Source organism: Eublepharis macularius, chromosome 8 (genome assembly GCF_028583425.1).
Source record: "Eublepharis macularius isolate TG4126 chromosome 8, MPM_Emac_v1.0, whole genome shotgun sequence".
Classification (NCBI taxonomy): Eukaryota; Metazoa; Chordata; class Lepidosauria; order Squamata; family Eublepharidae; genus Eublepharis; species Eublepharis macularius.
In genome coordinates, this window is record NC_072797.1 from 129578683 (window position 1) to 129606338 (window position 27656).

The window sequence follows — 27656 nt, forward strand, 5'->3', positions numbered from 1 at the left end:
ACAACTGGCACGCGCACCAGAAATTTTATCTGCAAAAATGCCTTGCAAAAATGTCACAACAACCTATCGACCCATGATCTTACGACAGTGATCCAGGCAACAGTCACCTCCAGATTAGACTACTGCAACTCGCTCTACGCAGGGCTTCCCTTGGGCTTGATCCGGAAACTGCAGCTGGTTCAGAATGCAGCTGCACGGGTGGTTGCCAGAGCACCAATCATGGCTCATATAACACCTATCCTCCGTCAGCTGCACTGGTTACCGGTTGAGTACCGGGTCTGGTTCAAGGTTTTGGTGTTGACCTATAAAGCCCTATGCTGACTGGGTCCAGCATACCTTCGGGACCGCCTCTCCCCATATGTTCCCCGGAGGTCGCTTTGATCAGCCACTAAGAACTTGCTGATGGTCCCTGGCCCCAGGGAGGTCCGCCTGGCCTCTACCAGAGCCTTCTCAGTTCTGGCTCCGACCTGGTGGAACTCTCGGTCTGAGGAAACTAAGGCCCGGCAGGATTTGTTATCTTTCCGCCGGGCCTGCAAGACGGAGATGTTCCACCGGGCATTTGGTGGGGGCTAGGCTGTCCTCTCACCGGCCATACCACTGAAGGCCTTCCACCACCCATGCAGGAAAATGCTGTATTTTAATATTTTATACCCGCCAATTTTAATTGTTTTGATATGTTTTAATGTTTTTATAATGTTTTTACTGTTTTAAACTGTTGTTAAACCGCCCTGTGCCCGTCTGAAGGGGAGGGCAGTCTAGAAATGTGATTAAATAAATAAATAAGGTGCCCCATTTTTCAAGCTTACTTCACTGGAGGTCAGATGAAGGAGCTCCGTTATGTATTGGAAGAGCTCAGCTGAATGGCCATTCAGAGAAGAGGGTGGTGGAGAAATCGGAATGAGTTGATGCTTTCTTGTTTCCGAAGCTATAGTGGTTCTAGTGCAGTATTTCCAAACTTTCAGCTACGGGGGAACATTTAGTGTGTCCTGAGAGCTGAATTATGTAATTAATGTATGGTTTCTTTAAGCCCAAAGCACTCACCCACACAGGACGGGGACCTCTGCGTCTCTGCGTGATTGACTGCTCTGTTTTTGCCACCTTCCAATCAGCTTTCACTGCAAGAAAGTAATGCCTGCTGTTTCTTTGCATTGGGTGTGAGCTATTCATTCAGCCAAGGCAAGGACAGAACGGAATTACCTGTCCTCAGAGAAAATGTACACAGGACTGTGATTCATGCGCAGACTCTCAAGAGAGAGACAGCGTGCTGTGGAATTTAAATTTTGTTTGGACTGGAGGAACTTGGGTTTGGATGCCTGGTTGGGCATGAAGCTGTCCGGAGATCTTGTCGGCGTAGCCTACCTCACAGGATTGTTGTGAGGGGGAATGGATGGCCCCATCTATATGCATGTTTGAGCTTATTGGAGTGGGTGGGATATGGCTGTAAGGAAGAAGTGAATAAAGGAGGTCACTGTCTGGTTCCACACTTGGGCTGCCTTCCGCCAGTCGAATGCCTCCCCTGCAGGCACGGAGCTTGCCTGCTCCTTTTAAGGGTTGAATAGGGGAAGGGGTTCGAGATGCACCCTGCCTCCTTCTCCTCCTCCTCTCCCCTGGCTGGCTGTTCCACCTCCTGAAACCAATCTGTCCCTCACTGACATTTAAAGGCCAGCCTAAAGAGGAGGACACCCACAGCTTCCTGATGCTCACAGGAGGGCGGAGAGCTCCCGAGAGCTGGAGAGCCGATTGGTTAGTAGATCTAGCCTTCCCTACTTTAGCCCCTTTCTTCCCTGTTTTAACCCCGCAATTGCCCTTCTGGTCCCTGTAACTCTACTCGGCCACATCGGTATTGTTGGACCCCTGCTGAGTTGCCAAAAGGGTTCCATCCACAGCACTGCCACATATTTGGGGGAAGCCGTTGGCCTCCCAGTGGCTCAGCTCTGCCCCTAGTGGGAATTGGGGGGGGGTACTTCCAACCCCCACCAGTTGCTTACTATTAGGGGGATAATTCCTGCCCTTTCACACTCTTAACAGCAAAACTTTTAGGCATAAGAGTAAGATATGCCTCCGTTTTTAATTTGGAAAAGAATGTGCCTCTCAATTTATTTATTTTTATTATTTTTATTTTACTTTTCGCCCCAATTTGACCCGAAGTGGCTTACAACGCTGTTCTTCCCCCCTTCCATTTTATCCTCTTAATAACCACTTTGTGAGGTAGGCTAGGCTAAGGGCCAAGCTACAAGTGACAAATGACACTTTAACGGCAAGTGAAAAGACGTGTATTCCTCCCTGTTCACTTGTGCTCCACTTGCACTCCTCTACCGTGATCGAATGGAGTGCAAGTGGAGCGCAAGTGAACAGGGAAGAATACACGTGAGTCTGTTCACTTGCCGTTCAAGTGTCATTCGTCACTTGTAGCTTGGCCCCGAGAGAGAGAATGACCCAAAGTCACTCAGCAAGCTTCCACACCATGGGACTCGAACCTGAGTCTCCCAGATCCTGCTTCCTCACTCTAACCACTACATCATGCTTGATTTAAAATGTATTTATTAGATAAATGTATTCAAAGGTATTTATTACAATATTTAAATGAAGTCATTGTATGAAGTCATGGAATTAACATCGCCATTAGTATAGGAAAGGAGAGAATCAAGTGAAGCCAAAAAGTATGTTTTTCCTGAGTGCCAGAAGAGCGAACGTGATCCAGGGAATAAAGTGAGCTTAAGCTCTGTTGCTGTCTAGTAGAGCAGTCAGCCTCAACCTTTCCAGCCACCTTTGAAACCCAAGGAGCATCATAAGACCCACTGGGCTACAGCCATGTGCCAGGAGGTCATGTGACAAGTAATCTCGGTGGTGGAGAGAGATCTCTGCTCTGCAAGGACGTGTGGCCTATTGGAAGACTGACGGAAGGGGCAGGAATGACTTGGCCTGGTGAAGAGACAGAAGGCAAAGGAGCTTTCCTGTGCTAAAAGAGGAGTCTTCTTTGCTGGAGTGACTTTGCATTGCTCCTCTTAGAGTCTCTCTACACGAGACATCTTACACGGGGATGCCCAAGTGTATGGAGATGCAATGTTAGCCGGGAAGTGTAGTTTAAAAAGACAGAGCCTTCAGAGAGGCGAAGATGAAATTAAGAAACCCTCTGAGGAGTGATCTCTGCCAGCTCTTGTCTTTTTAAACTATACTTCCCAGCTAACATTGCATCTTCTACACTTGAGCGTCCCCGTATAAGATGTCTCATGGAGAGACTCTTAGTGTGCATGCAAAGATCGGCTAGGGCCATGCACATACATAAGCAATAGGTGCTTCCCAAAAGCAACAAAAAATGGCAGCTCTCTGAGGACTTATGACTCTGCAGGTAAGACGGCGTGTCCCACCTAAGGGTCCCAATCTGTGAGCTGAAGACTACTCCAATAAGTTAATGGAAACTAGTGATGGGGAAATAACGGCCCTGGTATCTTTTGAGGCACTATAGTTGCAATTAATGAGGGAGCAAAACAAGAGCGTCCGTCTTCCATTAAAGTTAAATGGACAGAAATCTTGTTCAGAAATATTGCTTCCCTGTGGATAAGTATTTCGTTTGAATTCTTGAGGGTTACCTGGAAACCAAGATGGGATACCATAGTTTGAAATGGGTTTGCAAACCATGGCTTACCTCAACCATGGTTAAAGCAATTTCATCCTACCCACTGCTTGCAGTGTGCCCCTATATGTGCTCTCTGGGGAGAAGGCCCAGAGCAGCCTTCTTGAGTACGGTGCATCTAGTGTTCTTCTGCGCAGTCCCCATGTGGGACTGCGCAGAAGAACACTAGATGAACAAAAGTTACAGGTAAGTACAACCCTGTTTTCCACCATACATTTGAGATCTTAAGCAGTGTTGTCCAAGCCTGGTTCATGCTAAGGATTATGTCTGCCTGCAAGAAGTATGATATGTCTGCTGGACGAGACTAACAGTGTACAGGAATACAATGTATAATGCTGTCATTATTGATTGAGCAGCATAGTATTGAATTAATAACTGCCACAGAAATATGAGAGATACAGTAGGCAATTCCTAGGGGGGAAAGTCAGTGTTGCATTAAATATCAACATGTTTGCTATAAACTCTTATGGTACTTAGCACTTATGTGCCATCAAGTCACAACCAACTTATGGTGACCCCCCCCCCCCTTTCACATCAAGGGGCTTTCAAAGTGAAGAGCAGGGGTGATTTGCCAGTGCTTTCCTCTGCAAAGGAGCCCCATCTTTGGTGGTCTCCCATCCAAGTTCTGACTGGGGCCAACCCCGCTTAGCTTCCAAGATCCGAACGAGATTGGCCCAAAGCCACCTTCCTACCCTCCTGTACACTGATTATCCTCAGCAATCCTTACGGCAGCTCTATGACGTAGGTGATAAGTAACATTAAAAAGAGGAGTCCCGTGACACCTTCAGCCAATGCGTTCTTAATTCTAGCTAAGCTTCTGCGGACTAGAGAGCTCGCTTTGTCAGATGGAGAGGCAGACAGACACACGCACACACATTCATGAGATTATGATAAAAAATTGTAAACAGCAAGTTTAAACAGCCATGAAATGCAGAAAATACAGGATATAAATCTGTGAAATTCAAATGTAATCAAGAAAAGTGCAGAGACTATTCACAATCTCAGTAATTTTGGTAAACTAGTTAACACTTGTAGATCAGCCGTATTATCCCCATATTGGAGGGACGGGGGCTGAGGCTGCCTAGAGAAGAAATCTGAACTAAGGACTTCCTTACAGTGCAACCCTCAGAAGTAAGTCCCATTGTTTTTGGTGGGTCTTATTTCCTGGGTAAGTATTGCAGTCTTAACAGTGCCATCCTAAGCAGAATTACACCCCTCTAAGACCATTGAAGTCAATGGACTTAGAAGGGTGTAGCTCTGTTTAGGACAGCAGGATTTGAGTCCAGCGACCAACAAGATTAGAGACCAACAAGATTTTCAGGGTGCAAGCTTTTGAGAGTCAAAGCTCCCTTCTCCAGATACTTCAGAAGGGAGCTTTGACTCTCGAAAGCTTACACCTTGAAAATCTTGTTGGTCTCTAAGGAGCCACTGGACTCAAATCCTGCTGTTCTGCTGCAGACCAACCTGAAACTATCTACTTAGGATGGTGCTGCCGGTTTTTCCAGCCACTGTACGCTGGCCTCCAGTCACAACGACTTTATCTCCAGCTACTAATCCAAAATAAGCTTTTTAAAAAAATCTTGTTTCGTGGAGTGACCTGTTGAACTGATTGTATGACTTTATGGCAACAGTGCGATCTTAAGCAGAGTTGCATGCCTTTCTAAGCACATTGGCATCAATAAGGGTGTTAACACTGCTTAGGATTTCACTTTGAAGGCACGGCTGGATGGCATCGATTGCCCTCATCCTTCACAAACGAGATTGGCCCAAAGCGTTGTCAGAAGACACGGGATGCCATTTCTCCTGCTGAAGCTAAGCTGGTTAAGAACCAAGCCAAGGCCACTCGGAGATTTGTGAAAGAAGAGCAGAGCAATCCGCAGAATAAATTAAATTAAGTTGCTTGACTCCTGCTTTTGTAAAACAAGATTATGCTCTGAACAGGGCTGTCTCAGACCTTTGGCTCTCTCGCAGCTTGTACTAGGGGTTGGTGTGTGTGTGCAACTTCCAAGGGACGGCAGTGCCCTGATGGTAGCAGCAGTTAATGAGCAGACCTTCTGTTTGCCATTTAAGATGCTGAACAGGCTTGGTCTTGCATGTTGGTTCCCTGGAGAGCAGTCGTACAGGGAAGAGAGCGTGAGTGGCAGTTGTGTGATTGAGTGGAATTGTCTGTAGGCATCTCTGCCGGAAGGATTGTGTAGCAGAACTAACAGCTATTGCAACCAGAAGATTTGCTTGTAAAATCATTTGGAACCACAAGGCACCGTGGACTCCCATCTTATTAAGTCAGATGTCTCCAAGTGGGGCTTTCCCACTTCTCCCTCCTGCTGCAGATCATCCTACTCCCCAAAATATTGTTCCTGTAGGATCTGTGGACTCTCAGGAATAGCATGGGGGAGCTGCCTGCAGTGGGAGAATTGGTGGAAATCACCTCCCTCTGTTCCGCAAATGGAAATGCTGTCCAATAAGAGGAACTGTGCGGCTGAATACCTGCCAGAACTTGCCCTAGCCCAGAATCAGAACAAATACAGATTTCTTTTTTTGGAGTGTCTGTTTTATTTATGAACCTGGCATTGTTTAAAGCGAACGGCATTTGAACTAGACTGCCTGTGCGGCATCATCATAAGGATGGCCGGGGTAGATACAATGAGGAAGGCCAAGAGAATGAAAGCCATATATGTCTTCAGAAGGCATCGACTGCGGTGGCTTGATCATGGTGCTAACAGGATTGCCTACCAACTGCGAAAGAGTCTGGGGAGAAGTGCCAGCCTTCTGGGTCACAGTGGTATAATGCAATATGCAACCTTCTGGCTAGAGGCGAGCAAACCTAATTTTCCTTGAAACTGGCTTGGGAAAACCTGAAATAGTTGTGTGTGCGCCCCCCCCCCCCCCGGCAAGTTTGCAAATAACTCAGGATTTTTTCCCCTGCGTCCAGTTTCATGCTCAGAAAGCCTCCTGCTCATCGCTTCCTCTGCCCATTTATGGTGTTGCAGCTGGCCGTTTGGAATGAAATTGACACCAGTCTTATCTCTACAGTGAAAGGGAAAGGATTTACTGGAAAAATGCCCTGGGTAATCTTGTCCATCTCACCCTGTCCTTTGCCATCTCCGAGGCCTGGTCTTGGAGCTTAAGCAAAATGTTTCATGACCAGCTGCTTCTATTCCTACCGCCCCCCCCCAACCCGGTCCAGTATATGCATTTGCACGTCCCAGCAATATTCTTTTTTCACGAGAAAGATGTACCATTCATCCTTTAGGAAACAGGGCAAAATGAGTTCCTCCCTGCTGAAGCCCTGCTTTCTCTGCCCTTGCCCACAGAGGTGAGGTGGGTGGCAACCAGGGACTCAGCCTTTTCAGTGGTGGCACTTAGCCTGTGTAATGCTCTCCCCCTTGAGACTCACGTGGCTGCCTACTAGGGTTCCCTATACCCTCCTAGTAGGAGAGGGGACCCAGGCCTTACCTGGAGTAGCCTTCTCATGCCTACACAAAGCATGCACTCCAGGTGGGGGGTGATGACATCACTTCCAGGAAGTGACATCATCATGCCGGCCATGGGCATACTCCCACACTTTGTGCAGGACCAATTCTGGCCCATTTGGAGCCAAAATTGGCCCCAGTGAAGCACGGGAGCTTGCCTGTGGTTGGCATGATAACATCACTTTCCAGAAGTGATGTTGTTGCACCCCGTCAGGAGCACACTTGTTGCACATTTTCCCAGGTTGCATGCCAGTAGCAGACAATCATCAAGGGGTTTGCAGTGGGGCAAGCCCTGCCACCGGCGGGCAACTGGGAAGCCTACTACCAACCTTACTTGCTTTCAGTCACCAGGCCCAAATGTTTCTTCTTCTTTTTTAGTTTATTTTTTAGTTTAGTTTAGTTTAGTTTAGTTTAGTTTAGTTTAGTTTAGTTTAGTTTAGTTTAGTTTAGTTTAGTTTGGCTATTAGCTAAGGGGTTTGATCTTTTAAAACCGTACAATATGCCACTGGAATTTTAATTCCAGAGATGTTTTTGTGGAACTATGTAGGAAAACTTCCAGTTAAAACCAGTGAATTTTCACTGTATGCCTTTTCTGAAGCACATTTTGTCTTCTCCTAGTAATGGGAAAAGAAGTCTTCTCCGAATAGACAAGAATGGCTGGACAAATTAAAAGATTATCTTTTGAAAGCTAGAAAATCTTACTAGTATAGATGATCTGAGTCAAGTTGCAGCATGTATAGAGACATTGATTAAGGTTTAATGATACATGTTACTAGCTGAAGCTTTTTAAAATGGTATGATCATTTTAATTATTTCTGTGTTTATATGACTTTTATCATCCATTCTGAATACAGAAATGATCCATTTTCTACATTATTGAATAAAAAACCATATATTGGCCATTTTCACACTGCTTACTGGCCACAGAACATCGCGCCAAGCTCCCGGAACAACAGCGTCTTCCTGGTGCCGTTCTCATGCGAAATTGCGCTAGGAAGACGTCGTCCTTCCGGGAGCTTGGCACGATGTTCCGTGGCCTGTAAGCAGTGTGAAAACCGCCATTGTGTAACAGCAATGCAAAAGTGGTTGGCTTGTCAAGCTATCGCATAACAAGAGAGCAGCTGCAAGATCACAGTGACGGGGGGAGCCCACTGCCATTCTGCAAGCAAAACCCCAGCAGGAGATTTGCTTGAATAAGGGGTGGTAGGAGAGGATGAGGGACACGAAACAGAAACCCCGATGAAAGAACCCGTGATCGTCACATGAAGACATGATTGACTGGAAGAAAAATGGAAAAGAATGATGGAGCAGTACATGTGCATGGAAACATCTAAAAGCACAGCCACTTCAGAAGGACCAATGGGGAGACTGTATACACGTGGTTCATTTCTTTCAATACAGCTTGCAGTTCTGCATCAGGGTGTTGCATATGGGGCCTGCCTCTAGAGAGGGAGAGAAAGTCTGTCTTACAGTGAAATCCTAAGAAGATTTACCCCAGTCTAAGCCCACTGAAATCAATAGGTATAGACTGGAGTAAACCTGCTTAGGATTGCACTGTTAGTTTCCAGGTAAAAATAGAGCAAGCAGTCCAGGAGGATTAGAAGAGACCCTGACATTTACTTGGCAGGCCATTGAAGCCTCAGGGGCCTTCTGCGTCATGTCATGTTTTGCATCGTTCTGCGGGAGGGCAGCAGGCAAGAATTGGAGGCGTCATTATCTGTAGTATCTTGAGGCCCAGGTCAAAACACCATCCTGAGGTTGGCATTACTTAAAGCCAACCGATTTTGCTGTTCTGTTTCACTGAAGTTGGAACTGCCCCTGTTGGCTGCATTGTAATGTAATTTCTAGGCCTTTGTCCCCAATTTGTTCTAAGAGTAATAACGTCTCCTGATGCGTTGATTTAAAAAATCTTATCCCCAAAAATGAGAGCCAAACAAAACAGGTTAGATGCTTAGTTAAGTTCCCATTGAAATTATCCTTTCGAGAATCAACTGTAATGCAGTAAATGATAGTATTTATAGCAGTTGAAGGTGGCATAACAGAGGCACTATTTCCAATTGTCAAATAGGTAATGCTGTGATTTTGAAATGCTATAAAATCTTGGGAATAGAAATAAGCAGGGCTTTTTTTCAGCAGGAACATGGTGGAACAGAGTTCCGGCACCTCATGAAAATGGTTACATGGCCAATGGCCCCACCCCCTGATCTCCAGACAGAGGGGAGTTTAGATTGCCCTCTGCGCCATGTGGCGCGGAGGGCAATCTAAACTCCCCTCTGTCTGGAGATCAGGGGGCGGGGTCACCGGCCATGTGACCATTTTAATCTAGGGTGATTTAAACTTTAAAAAACTCTCGTCTTGTTCCAGCTGACCCAAAGTGACATCATTGTGAGGTCCTGAGTTCCACCACCTCTTTTCCCAGAAAAAACGCCCTGGAAATAAGAATGCATCAAGATTCTGTGCCTCACTAGCAATGATATCTCTGTAGTATTGCCTTTGCATATGTGTGTGAGGAAGTCTCTTGAGATTTTACTCTGAAGTTAATTTATCTTATTGTTTCGTTGTGGAGAGATCTTCAGCACCCACTCTTAAAAAAAAATGAGACCTGTTCAACCTCATGCCCTCCAAATTCTGAGCTCCTTTTACAAAGGTTTTTAACATGCAACACAGAGTCCATCAACAATTTTAACAAAAATACGCCAACAAATATGGAAAACAAAACATGGCCCACAGATTGGAAACACTCAGTTTGCTTTCCAGTTCAAATAAAAGAAGATGTCAAAGACTGCAGCAACTATTAGACCATCTCATTAATTTCCCATACAAGCAAAGTGATGCTCAACTCTTAAAGACTCTTAGCATACATGGAACGAGAAATGCCAGATGTGTAAGCTGCATTCAGAAAAGGAAGAAGCACTAGAGACCCTATTGCAAATTTATGGTGGTTACTGGAGCGTACCAAAGACTTTCAGAAGAAAATGATTTTGTGTTTTACAGATTACAGCAAAGCCTTTGGATCATGAAAAGCGATAGACAGTTTTAAAAGAAATGGGTGTGGCACAACATCTGATTGTGTTGATGCACAACTTCAACTCAGGTCAAGAGGCTATTGTTAGGACAGAATATGGGTGGTTTCCAACAGGTACAGGTGTCAGACAAGGATGTATATTATCTCTCTATTTGTTCAACCTGTATACAGAATATAAGAGAAGGAAAAAAGAGAAGATGAAAATTGGTAGAAGGAAAATTAATAATTTGCGATACGCAGATCATGACACCACATTACTGGCAGAAAATAGTAAACTCTTGAAAAAGAGAAAGTGCCAAAGCAGGATTACAGCTGAAAATCAAGAAGACAAAAAATAATAACTACCAATTACACAATTTTAAGGCTGACAGTGAAGAAATTGAAATTGTTGGTGACTTTCTGTTCCTTGGCTGAATCATCAACCAAAGCGGAGACTGCACCCAAGAAATCAGAAGGATATTGAGACTTGAAAGGGCAGCCACGGAGGAACTAGAAAGGATCGTTAAGGATAAGGACGTGGTGCCGGGGACCAAGATCAAGATAATTCATACTATGGTGTTCTCTATTACTATTTATGGAAGTGAAAGTTAGACAAGGAAGAAAAGTGACAGAATCATTTGAAATGTGGAGCCGGAGGAGAGATTTACGGATGCCATGGACAGCCAAAAAGACAAATAAGTGGGTTCTAGATCAAAGCAAACCTAAATTCTCCCTAGAAGTTAAAATGGCAAAACTGAGACTATCATACTTTGGTCACATCATGGGAATACAAGATTCATTGGAAAGGACAATAACACAAGGAAAAGTGGAAGGCAGTAGAAAAAGAGGAACACCCAAAATGGGATGGATTGACTCAATAATTGACAGCAAGGCTGTCAATTATAGGAAGTTTTGGAGGTCATTCGTTCATAGGGTCACCGTAAGTCAAAAGTGACTTGATGGCACATAACACACACAATTCAGTAAAATTCAATCCTATTTTAGGAGAGACATCATCAAAGGCTTATGCTAAGTGAGAATTTGGAGTCTTGGGTATATATTTGGTAAACTCTAGTTCATGGAGCTCCTGCAACCCAAATGATAATGCGCCAGGTTTGGTTCATATCTGAAGGGGATGCTGCTTTGGAAGGGAAAACAAAAAGCTGAGGTCTGTTGTAGGAAAACTGAGATGTCGTGTGGAGCAAATAATTATTATCAACTTATTTCTATCATGACTGCTGCAAGTACTTAGCATCTTTGCAAATCATGGAGCGTATGTCACTAAGTACCCAGTATTGAAAGCATCAAAAGAGGAAAAAATGAATGACCTCTTATTATGTATTCAGGGCAAGGTTCCAACACCCAGGCAGACATCTGACTGAGGCATCAGCAAGAATGTGGCGTTTACCCAACTCAAATCCAAGATTAAGGTCTAGGAGATTCCTGCCATATTTTCTTATGCTTCTCTTTCCTCTGGGAAGTGAAGGAAAGGCCTGGCAGGAAGGACTGCCAGTTCCCGCAGCCACCCCCGGCAGAGTTCCTAGGTCTTTCATAGCTGCCCGAAATGCAGAAATTTGGCAGGTTAAGCTTTTCTTGGCATGGGGATAAAAGTGTTGGGGAAAGTTTAGCGAGCTGAATCGTTCTGTGTCTGGTATAAACGGCAGAGGAGTGGAGGCCAGCCTGAAAAGATGGTAGCTCACACTGGCCGTTGATATTTGAACTTACTCTTTCATTTAGAGATCACGCAGGTTAAACAGAAACAGCATAGAATGAAGTTAGAAAAAGCTGGAAGATAAGGCGCACATAGAAAACAGCACTTCTTAAGGCATAATTAGGCCCAAGAGCACATGATGCAGGAACCTTATTGAAGTGACCCTAGAGTGAGTCGGGCTGGGACCCCATCCATACCACCATATTTTCCATGATAGAAAAAAGACAGGATAAATGGAATAGGTAATTCCTAGTAGCATTTTGTACTTTTATGTTATTAGATTATAGAAATTTAGACAAACTGCAAAACAGCATATGGATATGGTTATTGTTTAGTGTGAGTTTCTTTCAATATGAAGGTCCTAGGTTTTAATTTACTCAAAACCATTTTGATAATTTACACAGACCAGACCTGCAAACCAAATGCAACCCACAGTCACCTAACGTGGCTTGTCAGACGCTGGATTCTCATGCCTCCTTTCCCTGTTTTTGAAGTCCCAGATGGGCCACTGTACATGGCTGTGTATGTTACATTCATCTTGGTGGATCATAAGTTATTACAGCCCTGTAGTAGAAAGTAGGGGTGTACAACAAAAAAGAGATTCAGTTTGGAATTTTCGAAGCGGGAAAAAGAGTCAGAAATAAGGGAACCCTCCTCCCCCTCCCATAGGGGGAAGAAAGCGACGGGGCGGGAAGGTTGAAAGCAAGCAGCACTTTTCTGGCTGTTTGCTAATGACCCTAAGCTTTCCAGAGCGATCTGAATCACTTTGGAAAGCGTTGATTTGTATTTCCGAATCGGGCCAGCAATGCTGAGCCCGATTTGGGAATCCCGAATTTTTCCTAATCAGGTCTGATTCAGGTGTTTTTTCTGAACTGGAATCCCAAATCGCACACTCCTAGTGGAAAGGTGTTCTGATTTTTGACAGGGTTGTGAAATACCACATGGGTATGCAAGTCTGAAGCGTGCTTAAGCCTCTGAAATCAAAGCTGCTTAAGCATTCTGTGATAAGATTAAATCCAGGTTACTCCAATGGCACTCAAGCATTGGGAAAACAGAGGTAAATCTGTTTGGATGGTGGGAAGTCCCAGTTCTTTTTATGAATGGATTTTCTTAATAGTTTGCAACCTTAGCTTGTCGTTTTCTGTTTTGTGATTAAAGAACAGTGGCATGTTTTTGAGACAGTGTCGCCGCACTGTTTTGAATTATTCTGTGGAACATAATTTCTAACTAGAGAGATTCAGGACTGGGCAAGCGTAATACTTGCGATGCCCAGACTGGTCTCTAGGGCTCCTCCTAATGTAGCATTCTCTCAAAAAACCTCAGAATCGCCATGGAAGTATTCGATTCTCAGTGGTTCATCATGGATCTTGCCTTGCTTGGCTGTAGCTTTCTGTGGGCTGGAATGAGGTGTTGCAGTTGTTTGTGTTGCGGTGATCCTTAGTAGTGGAAAACAACCAGGTGGAAAAGCAAAAGAGAGCTCTAGGGCAGTCCAGTATTGCGGTGAGGCTAGGATTGATAAAGTTGGGCATGGATGTGTGTTTGAGTGCATGTGGGAGAGAGACAGGAGGAGCGACTGCCTGAGACTTGCCATTTTAGATCCAAGCAGGATTCTCATCATTTCTCGAGATGCTGATGTGCTAGAAATCAGAGTGCCTCTGAGGGCCAAGATGATACAGTGGTTAGCGTGTCAGATGAAGATCAAGGAGAGCCAGGTTCGAATCCTTGCTCTGCCATAAAATTTTCTGGGTGACCTTGGACCAGTCACTCTAAGGTTAACCTACCTCACAGGGTTGTTGTCAGAATAAAAGGGAAGAACAATGCTATAAGACTGTTTGGATCCTCATAAGAGGAGAAAAGTGGGGTATACATATCTAAATATTTGACTCTACTTATCTGTACCTCTACTTATCTGTACCTGATATCCATTGATCTTAATATAACTTTCTAATGATTCTCACTTTATGGTAAAGGGATGAAGAACCATGGTGGGTGGGTGGGTTTTGGCATATCTCCACTCTCTGTGGAGATGATGTTGCTGTTAATTCTTCTCTGAAATGTTCAGCGTTGGAATGGGCGGGCAACTACTCTGCATTCTTTAAGGAGTAGAAACAAACCAAGAAAGACGAAGGAACTCTGTTATAGAGATGGGCACGATCCAAAAAATTTTAACGATCCAGCGGATTGTGGATCGGCGCCAACAACGATCCCAAATTAACGACTCGCGTCAATCATCTCCCGTTCCTGTGGATCGTGGAGGCCAAAGCGGGGGCACGCTGGTATTATGTGGGAAGGTGGGTGATGATGGCGGCCGCCGGGCCTGGCGGGCACGGGGAGGCGGCAACAAGCTGCCTCCCCTCAGGTCCCATTCAGCAACACAGGAGGTCTGTGTTTGGCCGTCAGAGCTGCCTATCAGGGTTTGCAGGGATGAGATTGGAGTGCCCATGGCTACAGAACACCCCCTTCCCCCTCCCTCCCCTGGGTGTCTTCTCCCAACTTGTGACTGCTTTGCTGCTCCATGGTTGGAAGGAAGCCCTGCTGATCAAGGCAAGCTGGGCTTCCATTCGGGTTTCCAGGGCAACAGAAGGTGGGCAAACAGAGCTCAGGCATTCCCCTGGCTTCGTTGCCAGGGGAATAGATTGCTGGCGCCTGAGTGTCTGGATCCCTGATCCGAGCCCGAACGCCCCGATCCGAGCCTCTCCCGATCGCTGGATCGTTGGCCGTGGCCGATCACGATCCGCCAGATCGTGATCGTGCGATCGCCATTATCGTGGGTGTTTTTCGATCGTAATGCGGATCATGCCCATCTCTACTCTCTTACACCTCAGAGGAACTGGGGTCGGAGAGGTGTCTTGGCATGGGAGGAGATGTGGAATCTTCTCTGCACTGGTTTGGGGGGCAAATGGGCTTTCCTGAGCTTGGATGCCAAACCGATTTGTGATAGCTTCAAGAAATTCAAAGATTAACGGATAGAAGACCGTTAATGTCTGTTTATGTACTAAAAAACCCTGATACCTCTTTTCGATATTAAAACCCTACCTTTTCAAAATTTATTCATTTATTTGGTTATTTATTTATTAAATTTGTAGTCCACTCCCCCACAAGCAGGCTCAGAGCGGATCACATCAAGTTAAAAATACAAAGTTAAGCAAATAAAGAGTTAAATAAGTGATTTGATAACAGACCTGATGTTCTTTTTCTTTACTTTTCAACAATACTATGGAGGTATGAGGAGCTACACCCATCCAGTGTGCCCCAGTAGAGTTTAGTTTTGATTTGCTGGCCTGGCCATATGGAAATTGACTGACTGCATAATTATGTAGCCACATGGAAACTGGGAATTGACTGAAGCCACCTTCTCAGTGTTCTCTTCATGAACTTGAATAATAACAGAGGGCAATACTGGATTCTTTTCCAGAAATGGGCAAGCCGATTTATACCGATTCAACCGCCCTTCAGATTTCAGCAGTGACTTTATGTACATCTCATAGAAGTTTGTTTATTTGCTTTGTTCATAGCCCCTCTTTCTCAGCGTGGGTTCACAAAATATTTAAAAAATTCAATCTGACAGCAAAGACCTCCAATCAACAGTGCAGCGGGATTATTACAGTTAAAAAACCGTGCAAACAAAAAACTTTCTAAGGCCTGGCATACCACAATACAGAACGTGGATTAGAAAGCTAGACTGTAGTGCAGTAAAAGCAAAGTGGTACATGTAATAAACATTGCAATAGACTACAATCCTTCTCCCTTCTAAAAGCATCCTCCTGTTCCATAATTTTTATTTATTTATTTATTTATTTTGTGTCATTTATAGTCTGTCTTTGTCACTGAGACTCAAGGCAGATTACACAGTGTGAGATTAGTACTGTCAAGGACATTTCCATAAATAATGCCATAGGGTAAATAAACACAATTTAATACTGCAGTTATAATACTGCAGTTCTAGTCCCTTTATAAAATTGCCCTCTTGAACATTTCTGTTTTGCACATTCTAAAAAATGATAGAAACCTGGGAACCTCCCGGACTTCCTCAGGTGGGCAGTTCCACAGGGTGGGAGCCACAGCCGAGAAGGCACGAGTGTGGGCATTTGCCAATCTCACCTGTTCGCAGGGTGGTGCCTTCAGAAGGCTTTGCTCAGATGGCATATGCTTGTGAGACCGGCTACTTTGAGATATCCTATTTTGTCAAGTCACTATGGTTACTAACAGGGAAAATTAAGTATGCTTCATGAACTCTAGGCAAGACGCGGCAAGGGCTCTTTAGCCTCTATTGGCTTTGTTCTAGAAGCTGTTTACTGCTGTGAGTTTTGCTTGCATCCAAGGAGTAATTATGATGGGAGACCTATTATGCAAAGGCCTCTGCTTCTGTTTGCTCTGCAGAAGGGCGAGAGGCTAAAGAGCCCTTTGCCTGTGGCTTGAGGTCTAGGGAAAGCTGCTATGGAGGTGCATAATAAAAGAAGTGACTTTGATTTAGCAGCTATACTGGGGTCCAGATGGGTGTTACCAAGAGCCGGAGACAGCCTTGAAACTGCCAGTCAACTATTGCTATGATAAATCTTTTATATTAAACTGTTACTGTTTTGGTTTAGAGCATCACTATACATGAAACTGTGCTTTGGCCTCTGTTAAGTCTAGGTGGAACACCCCTACTGATGAATATTCCTTCTCTCTGGAGTCCTAATTTTATCCTGGGAGGCATTGCCAAGTGTGGATGACTTTGTGATCAAAGGCAGTTTGCCTGTGACATTTCGATTAAAAACAAAATGAAAAAACCAAACCAGCAATCTCCTGCGGTCAAGCTACAACCAGTAATTTCTTCTTGCTTTCCTTTTACAGGCTCTCTACAATTCAATCAAAAATGAGAAGCTTGAATGGGCAGTGTAAGTATATTGTGTGTAATTAATGAGGGTTTTTTTTTTTAAAAAAGATTCCTTTTGTGGTATCTTATTTGGTATGCAGGCAGCATACAGAACAAATTCCAGAAGTTGCTGAAGTCCACGCCAGCACTCCACCAAGCACTGTTATTAATAACAATAACAATAATAACAACATTTTATTTATATACTGCCCTTCAGGACAACTTAACACCCACTCAGAGGGGTCTGCAAAGTATATTATTATCCCCACAACAAACACCCTGTGAGGTGAGTGGGGCTGAGAGAGCTCTGAGAGAGCTGTGACTGACCCAAGGTCACCCAGCTAGCTGGCTTCAAGTGGAGAGGCGGGGAATCAAACTCGGCTCTCCAGATTATAGTCCCGGCACTCTTAACCACTACACCAAACTGGTTGTCAGGTGGCATCCTCATCGAGGGATTTCAAGGCAAGAGATGAGCAGAGATGGTTTGTCGTTGCCTTCCTCTGCATAGCAGCCCCATCTTCCTTGATGGTCTTCCATTCAAATACTGCTAACTCTGGCCAACTCTGCTTAGCTTCCAAGCTTTCGAGCAACCATTTATTAGGCAGTCTTCATTAACTCACAGGGCCTACAGTGCATTCGTAAGCAGAGGTATGCCCTTCTGAGGCCACTGGCTTAAATGGTATAATTTTGCTTGGGATGAGCACAAGAGTCCAGTAGCACTTATAGGACCAGGGCTTTTTTTCAGCAGGAACGTGGTGGAATGGAGTTCCAGCACCTCTTGAAAATGGTCACATGGCCGGTGGCCCCACCCCCTGATCTCCAGACAGAGGGGAGTTGAGATTGCCCTCCACGCCAAGTGGCGCGGAGGGCAATCTCAACTCCCCTCTGTCTGGAGATCAGGGGGTGGGGCCACCGGCCACATGACCATTTTCACCTAGGGTGATTTAATCTTTAAAAAACTCCCCCCTTGTTCCAGCTGACCCAAAGTGATGTCATTGTGCGGTCCTGAGTTCCACCACTGAGTTCCGCCACCTCTTTTCCCAGAAAAAAAGCCCTGTATAAGACTAACAAAATTTGTGGAAGGATGTGAGCTTTTCTGAGTCACTTGAGCTGTGACTCATGAAAGCTCATACCCAACTACAAAGTGTGTCAGTCTTATAGGTGCTACTGAACTCTTGCGCTCTTCTCTCCTGCTACAGACAGACTAACAGGGCTACCCATTTTAATCTATTTGCTTGGGATGCATTTATTTATTTACTGTATAGTCTTCCTTTTTCACTGAGACTCAAAAGTGGATTACACAGCGTAAGTTGATAACTGTCCATACAAAGAGCATTTAATAAGTACTGTTAAGTGTAGCATGGCACCTAAGGTTGCAGTCCTAAGAATGCTTTCCGGGGAGTAAGACCCATTGACTAAAACAGAATTTACTTCTGAGAAGACCTGTTTAGCCTGCTTTGGCTAACTCTCAGAATGAAGACGTTCCTGTTCATATCTTACCTCCACCAAGCCATTGTTTGCTCACTTCTGCCCTCCCTTCCCGTTTACTGTATCAGCCTACCTTATTAAATAATTTACATAAAACTCTTTGAACCTAGCAAACTGGCTTTCCTATATTTTTGATAGCTGGTCTACAGTTTTATTCTCAGTTTGATACTGGAGGCACGCTATTCTTTCACGCTTACAAAAAAAAATTCCCGAGCAGCTCTTAGGAACAAGGGACAGGTCTCCTTCTTGCAACTGTGGGTTAATCCGGTTAATAGTGTCCTGTGTCATGCTGCCCTCCCGCTTCCCCATTCTCTGATGGTTGAGAGAATACTTTCTAAGAATTGTAATGCTTCTGAGATTCCATCACACCTGTTCATTATATAGCTGAAACTATGGCTGATTCCGCAGACGTTGGATAATGCACTTCCAATCCTCTTTAGAGATCATTTGGAACTGAATTTTTCGAGTGTGAAACAAAAAATCCACTTCTAAACAATAGCTAAAGTGCATTGAAAGTGCATTATCCAACGTGTGCGGAATCAGCCAATATCTTGGAATGTTGATCTACCCTGACTACTTCCCTTTTGGATTATGTCATTGCCCTTTCCTTGGCGGGACGCAGTGGGAATGATGCTGCATGGAATCTCTCTGCTCCAGTGGGCAGAGATGCATCCAACTGGTTTTTCTTTTGATACACTAGTGTGTTCTTGCAGCTAATGGGGAGTTACCGCTCTACAGCAGTATTCGTATTTTAACGGCATTTCGATGGAATATATGAATAGAATTTAAACCACATTGCCTTTGCACAGTTGAAGAAGTTGGTGGCATATGTGCCTCTGGTCATTGTACCCAGCCCAGGAAATAGCAGACAAGCCCTTTTGTAACAGGAGGCCGTGTCAGCAAATTCTATGTTATCCTGCAAGCCACATCTCTGCCGTGACTCCAGCAAGCCCGCCGAGTTGTTAACGATGAAAAGCTGCTTGTAACGGGTGGGAGACATTTTTATTTGGCTAGGAAACTTCATCTTCAAAAGAGAAATTAAATCCTCAGTTAATCTATGGTGACATGAATAAAACACATGCTTAGATTTCTGCCTTTTATCTGTGAGGACATTGTGTTAGAACTGCTGGGCAGAAACTCGTCTCGGGTTGGGTTTCCTCCTGTTGGCTGGTTGTCTAGTGTTTGTCTCTTGATTACCTAAGGGTAGCTTGACAACGAACTGATATCAAAGATAATTACTTGCGAAAGGCTAGTGTACCTCCTCTTCAGCTTCTCTGGGGAAGTGAATGGCTGGAATTCAAAGAAAAACATAAGGAGTCGAGTCTGTGCCAGGGCCCTTTAATCATTCCCCTTGTCGTCCTGGCTTAGTTAATTTCCTTATGATGCTGATGCTCCTTGAAACCAAAGAGAATTGTGCTGGTGGTGTGGAGGCGCTTGCAGAATAACCACGTCAGTCTAAGCAATGCTGTGCCCATTTTAATACAAGAAGGACTGTCTTTTTTATGCTGGTGTAGGAGTATGTGAGTTTTTGGATCACGCTGGCTTTCACGTTATAAAGCACCCACTTCATCGTCATGTCTTCTGCGCAGTCCCACATGGGAACTGCGCATAAGCAGGCCAGCCGCGGACATATCAAAGCTCCAAAAGCTTTGGAGACATTCGCCCGGCCTTTCCACGTGCTTTTGGAGTGGGTGCAGCTTTAAAAGGCGGGGCAAGTAAATCCCTCCCTCAGTTCTTCTTTAACTGCTGCTGAAGAAGGACATGCTTTGAACAAGAAGAAAGAAAGTGAGAAGAAGGTGATGACTTTGAAGACACTCTTCAAGAAGTGCCTCAAGTGGGGATCCAAGATGGCCCAATCCAATGGGCACGAGAAATGCCTCATGTGCCTAGGCGAGGCACACAATACCGTGCGCTATGGCGTGTGCAAACAATTCACTACATGAACGGGTATCGCACCTAAAAGCGGCTCTGTGGGAGTCAGTCCTCCAAGATATATCCTACTCCGAGGTTTCAAAGGCCACTAATAAAGGACTGCAGCACGCAGAGTGGGCCTCCTCGGTACCTCCAATTTCAGCTTCCAGCGCCAACAATACGAACCGGTTCCTAAAGATTCTGACTCATCTCGGTCTTCATCCAAGCTGCCGTCAAAGAAAGCCAAGTTGAAGTCAAGGCATACTGAAAAACGCCCGACTCTGAAACCACAAAAGAAAGAGCGGTCCTCAGCTTTGGCTCCATCCGCCTCCACAGCGTCCAGTCTGCCTGCAGTTCTGAGAACGCCCTCGTCGACTCCTAGACGCAAATTGGCTTCGGTTCCTGCCGTTTTAGCGGGTGAAATTCCAGGCCTCATGGATCTAGGAATAGCTTTATCCCCGCTACCACCTTCTCTAGTGCAACCTGCACAGAAGGAAGTGACTTCTTTGGCTCCAGTTGACACCAAGAGTTGTCTCGAGGTTGTTAGAAGTCACAGACACCCATGGGTTCCATACCCTTATGAGTCTCCTTACCATTACTATGCCTACAGCATGGAAGGATCTCTGGGTCTCTATCTGCCGCCTCAATACTACCTGCATGATGACTACTACCCTCCTGAGCCTCGTCCTTCAGTCATGAAGACAAAGTCACCCTCGGTTCCTCCAAGTCTTCCTGAAGACACCAAATCTGCAGAGCCAACACGTGATCTGCGAACACATCCCGACGACGGTTCTGACTCCGGTTTTGACTTGGCATCCGAGCCATCCCCTCCTGAGTGTATCATAGAGGACTCTGCTGTGTCTCCCACTGAAGACCTTCACCTCTGCTCTGAACAACTAATCAGAATGGCAAGGTCATTGGAAATTGAAGTAACTTGTTCAGTTCCAACTGCATTGCCTCCAGTCTTCAAGGTTCTCCACTCCGAGGCAATGGGCCCGGTGGCATTCCCAATTATGCAGGGAATGATAGATGTCACAAAAGAGGTTTGGTCAACTCCAGCATCTGCGTTGGTGACCTCAAAGAAGTTAAATAACCTATATAAAACCAAGCAAGATGGGACTGGGTTCCTGTTCAATCTCCCACCTGCTAATTCCATCGTTACAGAAACCCTGCAAAGCAAAGGTCTTCTATGGGATGCTAATTATCACAGATAAGGAGGGCAGGAAGCTTGATATTTTGGGGAGAAAGGTTTATGCCTCATCAGCCCTAAATTTCCTATTGGCACTTATGAGGCCATTATGGCCAGATACCAGCTGTTCCTTTGGGACAAGATCAGTCCTTACTTAAGTCTCATCCCTTATGAGAAACAGCGTCTTGCAAAGATACTCCAGGGGAAAGCCCTTCAGCTCTCAAAACAGCAAATTCTCACTGCGAGACACATTGGGGATTGCGCCACATGATCTATGGCCTCAGCTATAGTAATTTGGAGGCATGTGTGGCTTAGAACCACTGCATTAGCTCCACACCATAGATTAAGGATTAAAGAGCTACCCTTTGAGGGTAGCTGACGATGCCCTCAACCACTGACGATGCCCTCAAGAAAATAAAGAATGATAAGGTGACTGCTAGGCCCATGGGCATTATCCTGGTCATACCTTACTAGCACGGGTTCCCGTCAAGACCTTATCCTCACAACAACCCCAGATACTGTCGGTTGCCGTCTCCAACCAACATTTCCCTCAGAACCAGCAACGTGCAGCTTCCATGGTTCCATCCAACCAGCCTCAATGGAGGTATTACTGTTATAAGTCCAAGGATGGTTCCAGTTCCCCCAGAGAGCAGTCAGGCTCCACCACAAAAAGTTTTTGAAGCCAAGTCGTCCTCCCTCCTCCCTGTCAGTCAATCCCTGCCCTTACCTGCATGGGAGGAAATTACCCAGGAGCTATGGGTACTGTCAGTCGTTCGGGAAGGTTACTCTCTGGAATTCAAATCTATTCCTCCGAACATTCCCCCCCAAGACAAACTCCTCCCTGCCTCAAGCAGTTTTGGTGAGGGAGATACAAAGCCTGTTGCTGAAACAATCAGTAGAATAGGTTCCATCCTCCGGTTCCAATGAGGTTTATTCCCACTATTTTATGGTAGATAAAAAGAGGGCTCCTGCCCCATCTTAGATCTCCATTTTGTAAACAAGTTTATTGTTCCAAGGAAGTTCAGAATGTTATCATTAAAAGATGCTTTACCCCTATTGGAAAACCACTGTTGGTTTGTTACAGAAAATACCTCCGTTTCCAATGCGGATCCGAAAGGTACCAGAACAAGGTCCTTCCCTTTGGCCTTTCCTCCACCGCTTGGGTGTTCACCAAGGTCTTGTCAGTAGTGGTCGGCCACCTCAGGGAGAAGGGTTGCACTGTATTTTCCTCTCTGGACGACTGGCTTATCGTGGGCCAGTCCAGAGAGACTGTCTCTTGCCACACCTCATTAGTACTGTCAACCCTCCAACAATCGGGTCTAAGTGTCAATTTGGAGAAGTCTTCCTTGGTTCCACAGCAGAGGGTAACATTCGTGCCTTCTTCTCAGCTCTCGCATTTTAGGCAGTGCCAGGGAATGTAATCAGCAACTGAGAAAGGGACGGTCTGAGGTGGGATTTGCCTCCTTCATTTGGAACTGACGGCACTGCTTTAAACCAACCTGACAGGCATTTCCTAGAAAGTCCTTGATGGCAATGATGCTTGTCAAAAGGATAGTCTAGGCATTGCATTGCACAGACCCCTGTTATTCTTCCATAGATGAGGGAACAGGGCAAAGAAAAGGAAATGCAAGGCAGGGAGAGTTGAGGTTAGGGTCCCCCACACAATTGTACAACTCTCAATTCTACCCATCCAATTGATTGGCTATAGCTAGATAATGATGATGGCGATGAATATTATTATTAGTAATCAAAATCATTTATGTAACTCCTTTTGTATTTGCTCAAAGCGGTCGACAGTAAGCTAACAGTCCTTTTTTATATGCCCTGGGCAATGCTGGTCACCACTTTGGAGTCAGGAAGGAAATTTCCTTCAGGCCAGATTGTCCGGGGGCGGGGGGGGGGGGTTGCCTTCCTTCCTCTGGGCATAGAGCAAGGGATCACTGGGGAAGTGAGGACAGGTAGCTGTGAATTTACTGCACTGTGCAGGGAGTTGGACTAGATGACCTTTGGGGTCCTTTCCAACTCTATGTTTCTATAAGCATCTTAACATTTGGAGAGCTGAAGCTAGAAGGTAAGGGTTTGTTGTCTTTCTGCCTTTTGCCTTTCCTAGCTACTGTGTGAGAAGCTGAGGGTGAGTGGTTCTGGGTAGTTTGCTAGAGAGTGGTTCTGGTTAAGTTCTGTGTGAGGCTGTTGGGGGCTGAGTGAATTGCTGTTGTGAGGCTGTTGGGGGCTGAGTGAATTGCTGTTGTTTGCAGCTGGTTGCTGTTGCTCGTGGTTACAAGCCCCGCCCCCTAGTGTCCTGGGGCCCTGCTGGGCTAGGCAGGAAGGCACCTTTTGAAACAAAAGGCTCCTCCTCGCCAGAGGCGTGAGCCTTTGGCGAGAGCCAAAGGGTTCTTAGCCTGGGGATCTGCCTGGGGGATCTGAAACTCTGCTAGTATACTGGTTCTGCTAGTACTCTAGGTATATTTGGAAGGCAATCATGTCTAATGAAGCCCCCTTTGCAGTCACCTGCATGGAGTGTGCCATGTTTGTTTTCCTCCCAGAAGAGAAGACAGAGTTCACTTGCCAGAAGTGTAAGCTGGTCAGAGTTTTGGAAAAAAAGGTTCAGAGCCTGGAGGAGAGGATCACCACCCTTCAGGAGATCAAGGAGGGAGAGGATTTTATTGACAACAGCCTGGGGGCTCTGCACAGCCAAGAAGAGGAAAGTCAAGGAGGAGAAAGAGTCGATCTCCCTTCTGAGCCTCCTCTCAGATCTACAGTACAAACCCGAAGGCATCAACGAAGAAGATGCTCTGGTTCACTTGAGCTCAAGAATCGCTTTGAAGTGCTAGAGATGGTGACAGAGGTGACAGTGGAAGGAGAACCTCAAAGATCTGGAAGAGGGAGTGCAGAAGACATGGGGCCACATGGAAGTGGAAAAAAACGGAAGGTGGTAGTCGTCGGGGACTCTTTGCTCAGGGGTATGGAACACCATGTCTCTGGGCCAGATCCCCTATTCCGAGAGAGGTGTTGCTTGCCGGGAGCCAGAATTCAGGATATTACCGACCGGCTGCCAAAACTCATCAAGCCTGCTGATAAGTACCCGTTTGTGCTGATTCATGTGGGAACGAACGACACGGCTTCGAATACTGTTGCAAGAATTAAAGAGGATTTTGAAGCCCTTGGAAGGCAGTTGAAGACATTGGGGGCTCAGGTGGTATTCTCTTCTATCCTTCCAGTCACAGAAAGAGGAGCACGCAGGGAGCAGACCATACTTGAGGTGAATCGCTGGCTGAGATGGTGGTGCCGGCAGGAGCACTTTGGGTTCTGCGACCATGGGATAGGTTTTCTTAGAGAAGGCCTTCTAGCACATGATGGGCTTCACCTCTCAAGGGCAGGGAAGAAAACGTTTGGAACGACCCTGGAGAACTTCATCAGGAGAACTTTAAACTGATGCCGCAAGGGGAAGGAGACGATCGACATGGCGACTTCAGTGATGAAGTGAACACAGTGGGGACCCACCTGGGTAGGAAAGGTCAAACAAAGGTACAAGGCTACAAGTGTCTATATACCAATGCCCAAAGTATGGGCAATAAGAAAGAAGAGCTTGAGCTTCTATTGCAAACAGAGGGCTATGATATAGTAGGAATTACTGAGACTTGGTGGGATGATTCCCATGACTGGAATGTGCTAGTGGATGGGTATGAGTTGTTCAAGAAAAACCAGAAGTGTAGAAGAGGAGGTGGAGTGGTGTTGTATGTGAGGAGAGGGCTTGATTGTCAAGAAGTTATGGAGAGTGGGGCGGACAGCCCGGTGGAAAGTATATGGGTAGAAATAAGGGGAGGAAGGACAAAGGGTATTATTGTTGGAGTCTGCTACAGACCACCTGACCAGCGAGAAGAAATGGATGCTGCTCTCTTTGAACAGATTGGCAGAGTACCCAGACATCAGAACCTTGTAATTATGGGTGACTTCAACTTTCCCGATGTGTGCTGGGAGACAGGCTCAGCAAAGCGTCATGAATCACGCAATTTCCTGACCTGCCTGGCCAATAACTTCCTTTTTCAAAAGGTGGAGGAAGCTACAAGGGGTTCGGCCATACTAGACTTGATATTAACCAACAGGGAAGAATTGGTAGATGAGATGAAGGTGGTGGGGACCTTAGGGGGAAGTGACCATGTCCTTCTTGAATTCCAGTTGCTGTGGGGAGCCAAGGAAGTTCGTAGCCAGACTCGTAGGTTAGATTTTCATAGGGCCAACTTAGATTAACTCAGAGGCTTGATGAGAGTCATTCCATGGGGGCGTGTGCTGGAAGGGAAAGGAGCGAGTGAAGGGTGGGCCCTTCTCAAACACGAGCTTTTGCAAGCTCAAGCCCTCACTATCCCAGCAAGACGGAAACATGGTAAGGGCTCCAAGAAACCGATGTGGATGCACAGAGAGCTCCAGAATAAGCTAAGGGAGAAAAAGGAAATGTTCAGGAAATGGAGAGAAGGACAGACCTCTAAAGAGGAGTATATGATGGTTACTAGGTACTGCAGATCAGCCATCAGAGAGGCCAAAGCTCAGTACGAGCTGGGTCTGGCCAGGAGGGCTCGCTACACTAAGAAAGACTTCTACAGATATGTGAGAAGCAAACGCAAGGTAAAAGAGGCAATTGGACCGCTGTTGGGAGTAGATGGAGAAACTCTGATGCAGGACAGAGAAAAAGCAGACAGGCTTAATGACTTTTTTGCCTCTGTTTTCTCCCTGAAGAACTCAGGCACATCTAGAGATAGTAGAAAATGTGGCAGGACACCTGAGTGGCTAATTGACATTGACAGAGAGGTAGTGGAGAGGCATCTGGCTGCACTGGATGAATACAAATCCCCTGGGCCGGATGGGGTGCACCCAAGAGTGCTGAAAGAACTTTACAGAGAACTTGCAGAACCCCTGTCCATCATCTTCAAGGCCTCCTGGAGGACTGGGGATGTGCCACAAGATTGGAGAAGAGCAAATGTTATCCCAATCTTTAAGAAAGGGAGGAAGGATGACCCGGGAAACTACAGGCCGGTCAGTCTGACTTCTGTTGCTGGGAAGATATTAGAACAAATTTTAAAGGGATCAATCTGTAAGCATCTGAAGGACCACTCAGTGATCTGGGGAAGTCAGCATGGTTTTGTTCCCAACAGATCTTGCCAGACCAACTAGATTTCCTTCTTTGATTGAGTGACCAGCTTACTGGATCGGGGGAACTCTGTTGACGTGATTTATCTGGATTTCAGTAAAGCTTTTGATAAGGTCCCCCATGACATTCTGATGGGCAAACAGGAAGACTGTGGAGTAGACTATAGGACAGTTCGGTGGATAGGGAACTGGTTGGAGCACCGCACTCAAACAGTAGTGGTCAACGGCGTTTCATCCGATTGGAGGGAGGTGTCCAGTGGGGTGCTGCAGGGCTCGGTTTTGGGCCCGGTACTTTTCAATATTTTTATCAATGATCTGGATGAAGGAGTGGAAGGGCTGCTCATTAAATTTGCTGATGATACCAAATTGGGAGGGGTAGCAAACACCCAAGAAGATAGAATTAAAATTCAACAAGACCTGAATACTCTGGAGAAGTGGGCAGCTGTGAATAGGATGCAATTCAACAAAGACAAGTGCACAGTATTACATCTGGGCCACAAAAATGGGAAGCACAAATACTGGATGGGGGATACACTTCTGGGCAGTAGTATATGTGAAAGGGATCTTGGGGTAAGAGTGGACTGTAAACAGAATATGAGCAGTCAGTGTGATGTGGTGGCAAAAAAGGCTAATTCAATCCTGGGTTGTATCAAAGGGGCCATAACATCGAAATCGCAGGAGGTCATAGCCCCTCTCTATACTGCCTTGGTCAGGCCACACCTGGAGTATTGTGTGCAGTTCTGGAGGCCTCACTTCAAAAAGGATGTGGACAAAATCGAGAGGGTGCAGAGGAGAGCGACAAGGATGATCAGGGGTCTGGAGACTGAGCCCTACGAGGAAAGGCTGAGGGCCTTGGGAATGCTTAGTTTGGAGAAGAGGAGGTTGAGGGGGGACATGATCGCTCTCTTTAAATATTTGAAAGGCTGTCATTTGGAGGAGGGCAAAGAGCTGTTCCAGTTGGCAGCAGAGGGTAGGACACGAAGCAATGGGCTTAAATTACATGCACAAAGGTACCGGCTGGATATTAGGAAAAACTTTTTCACGGTCAGAGTAGTTCAAAAGTGGAATCAGCTGCCTAGGGAGGTGGTGAGCTCCCCCTCACTGGCACTTTTCAAGAAGAGGCTGGACGAATACTTGTCAGAGATGCTTTAGGCTGATCCTGCACTGGGCAGGGGGTTGGACTAGATGGTCTGTATGGCCCCTTCCAACTCTATGATTCTGTGAGTCTATGATTCTTTTACTGGGA

General features: G+C 45.8%; 1 protein-coding gene across 1 annotated transcript in view; it reads left to right on the forward strand.

Moving 5' to 3' along the window:
- PSD3 (pleckstrin and Sec7 domain containing 3) overlaps window positions 1-27656 on the forward strand; it is a 180881-nt gene that overhangs the window by 120790 nt on the left and 32435 nt on the right. Inside the window, exon 8 of the mRNA XM_054986834.1 lies at window positions 16659-16702. Coding sequence (XP_054842809.1) covers window positions 16659-16702 — 44 coding nt within the window. The remainder of the gene's footprint in view (window positions 1-16658; window positions 16703-27656) is intronic.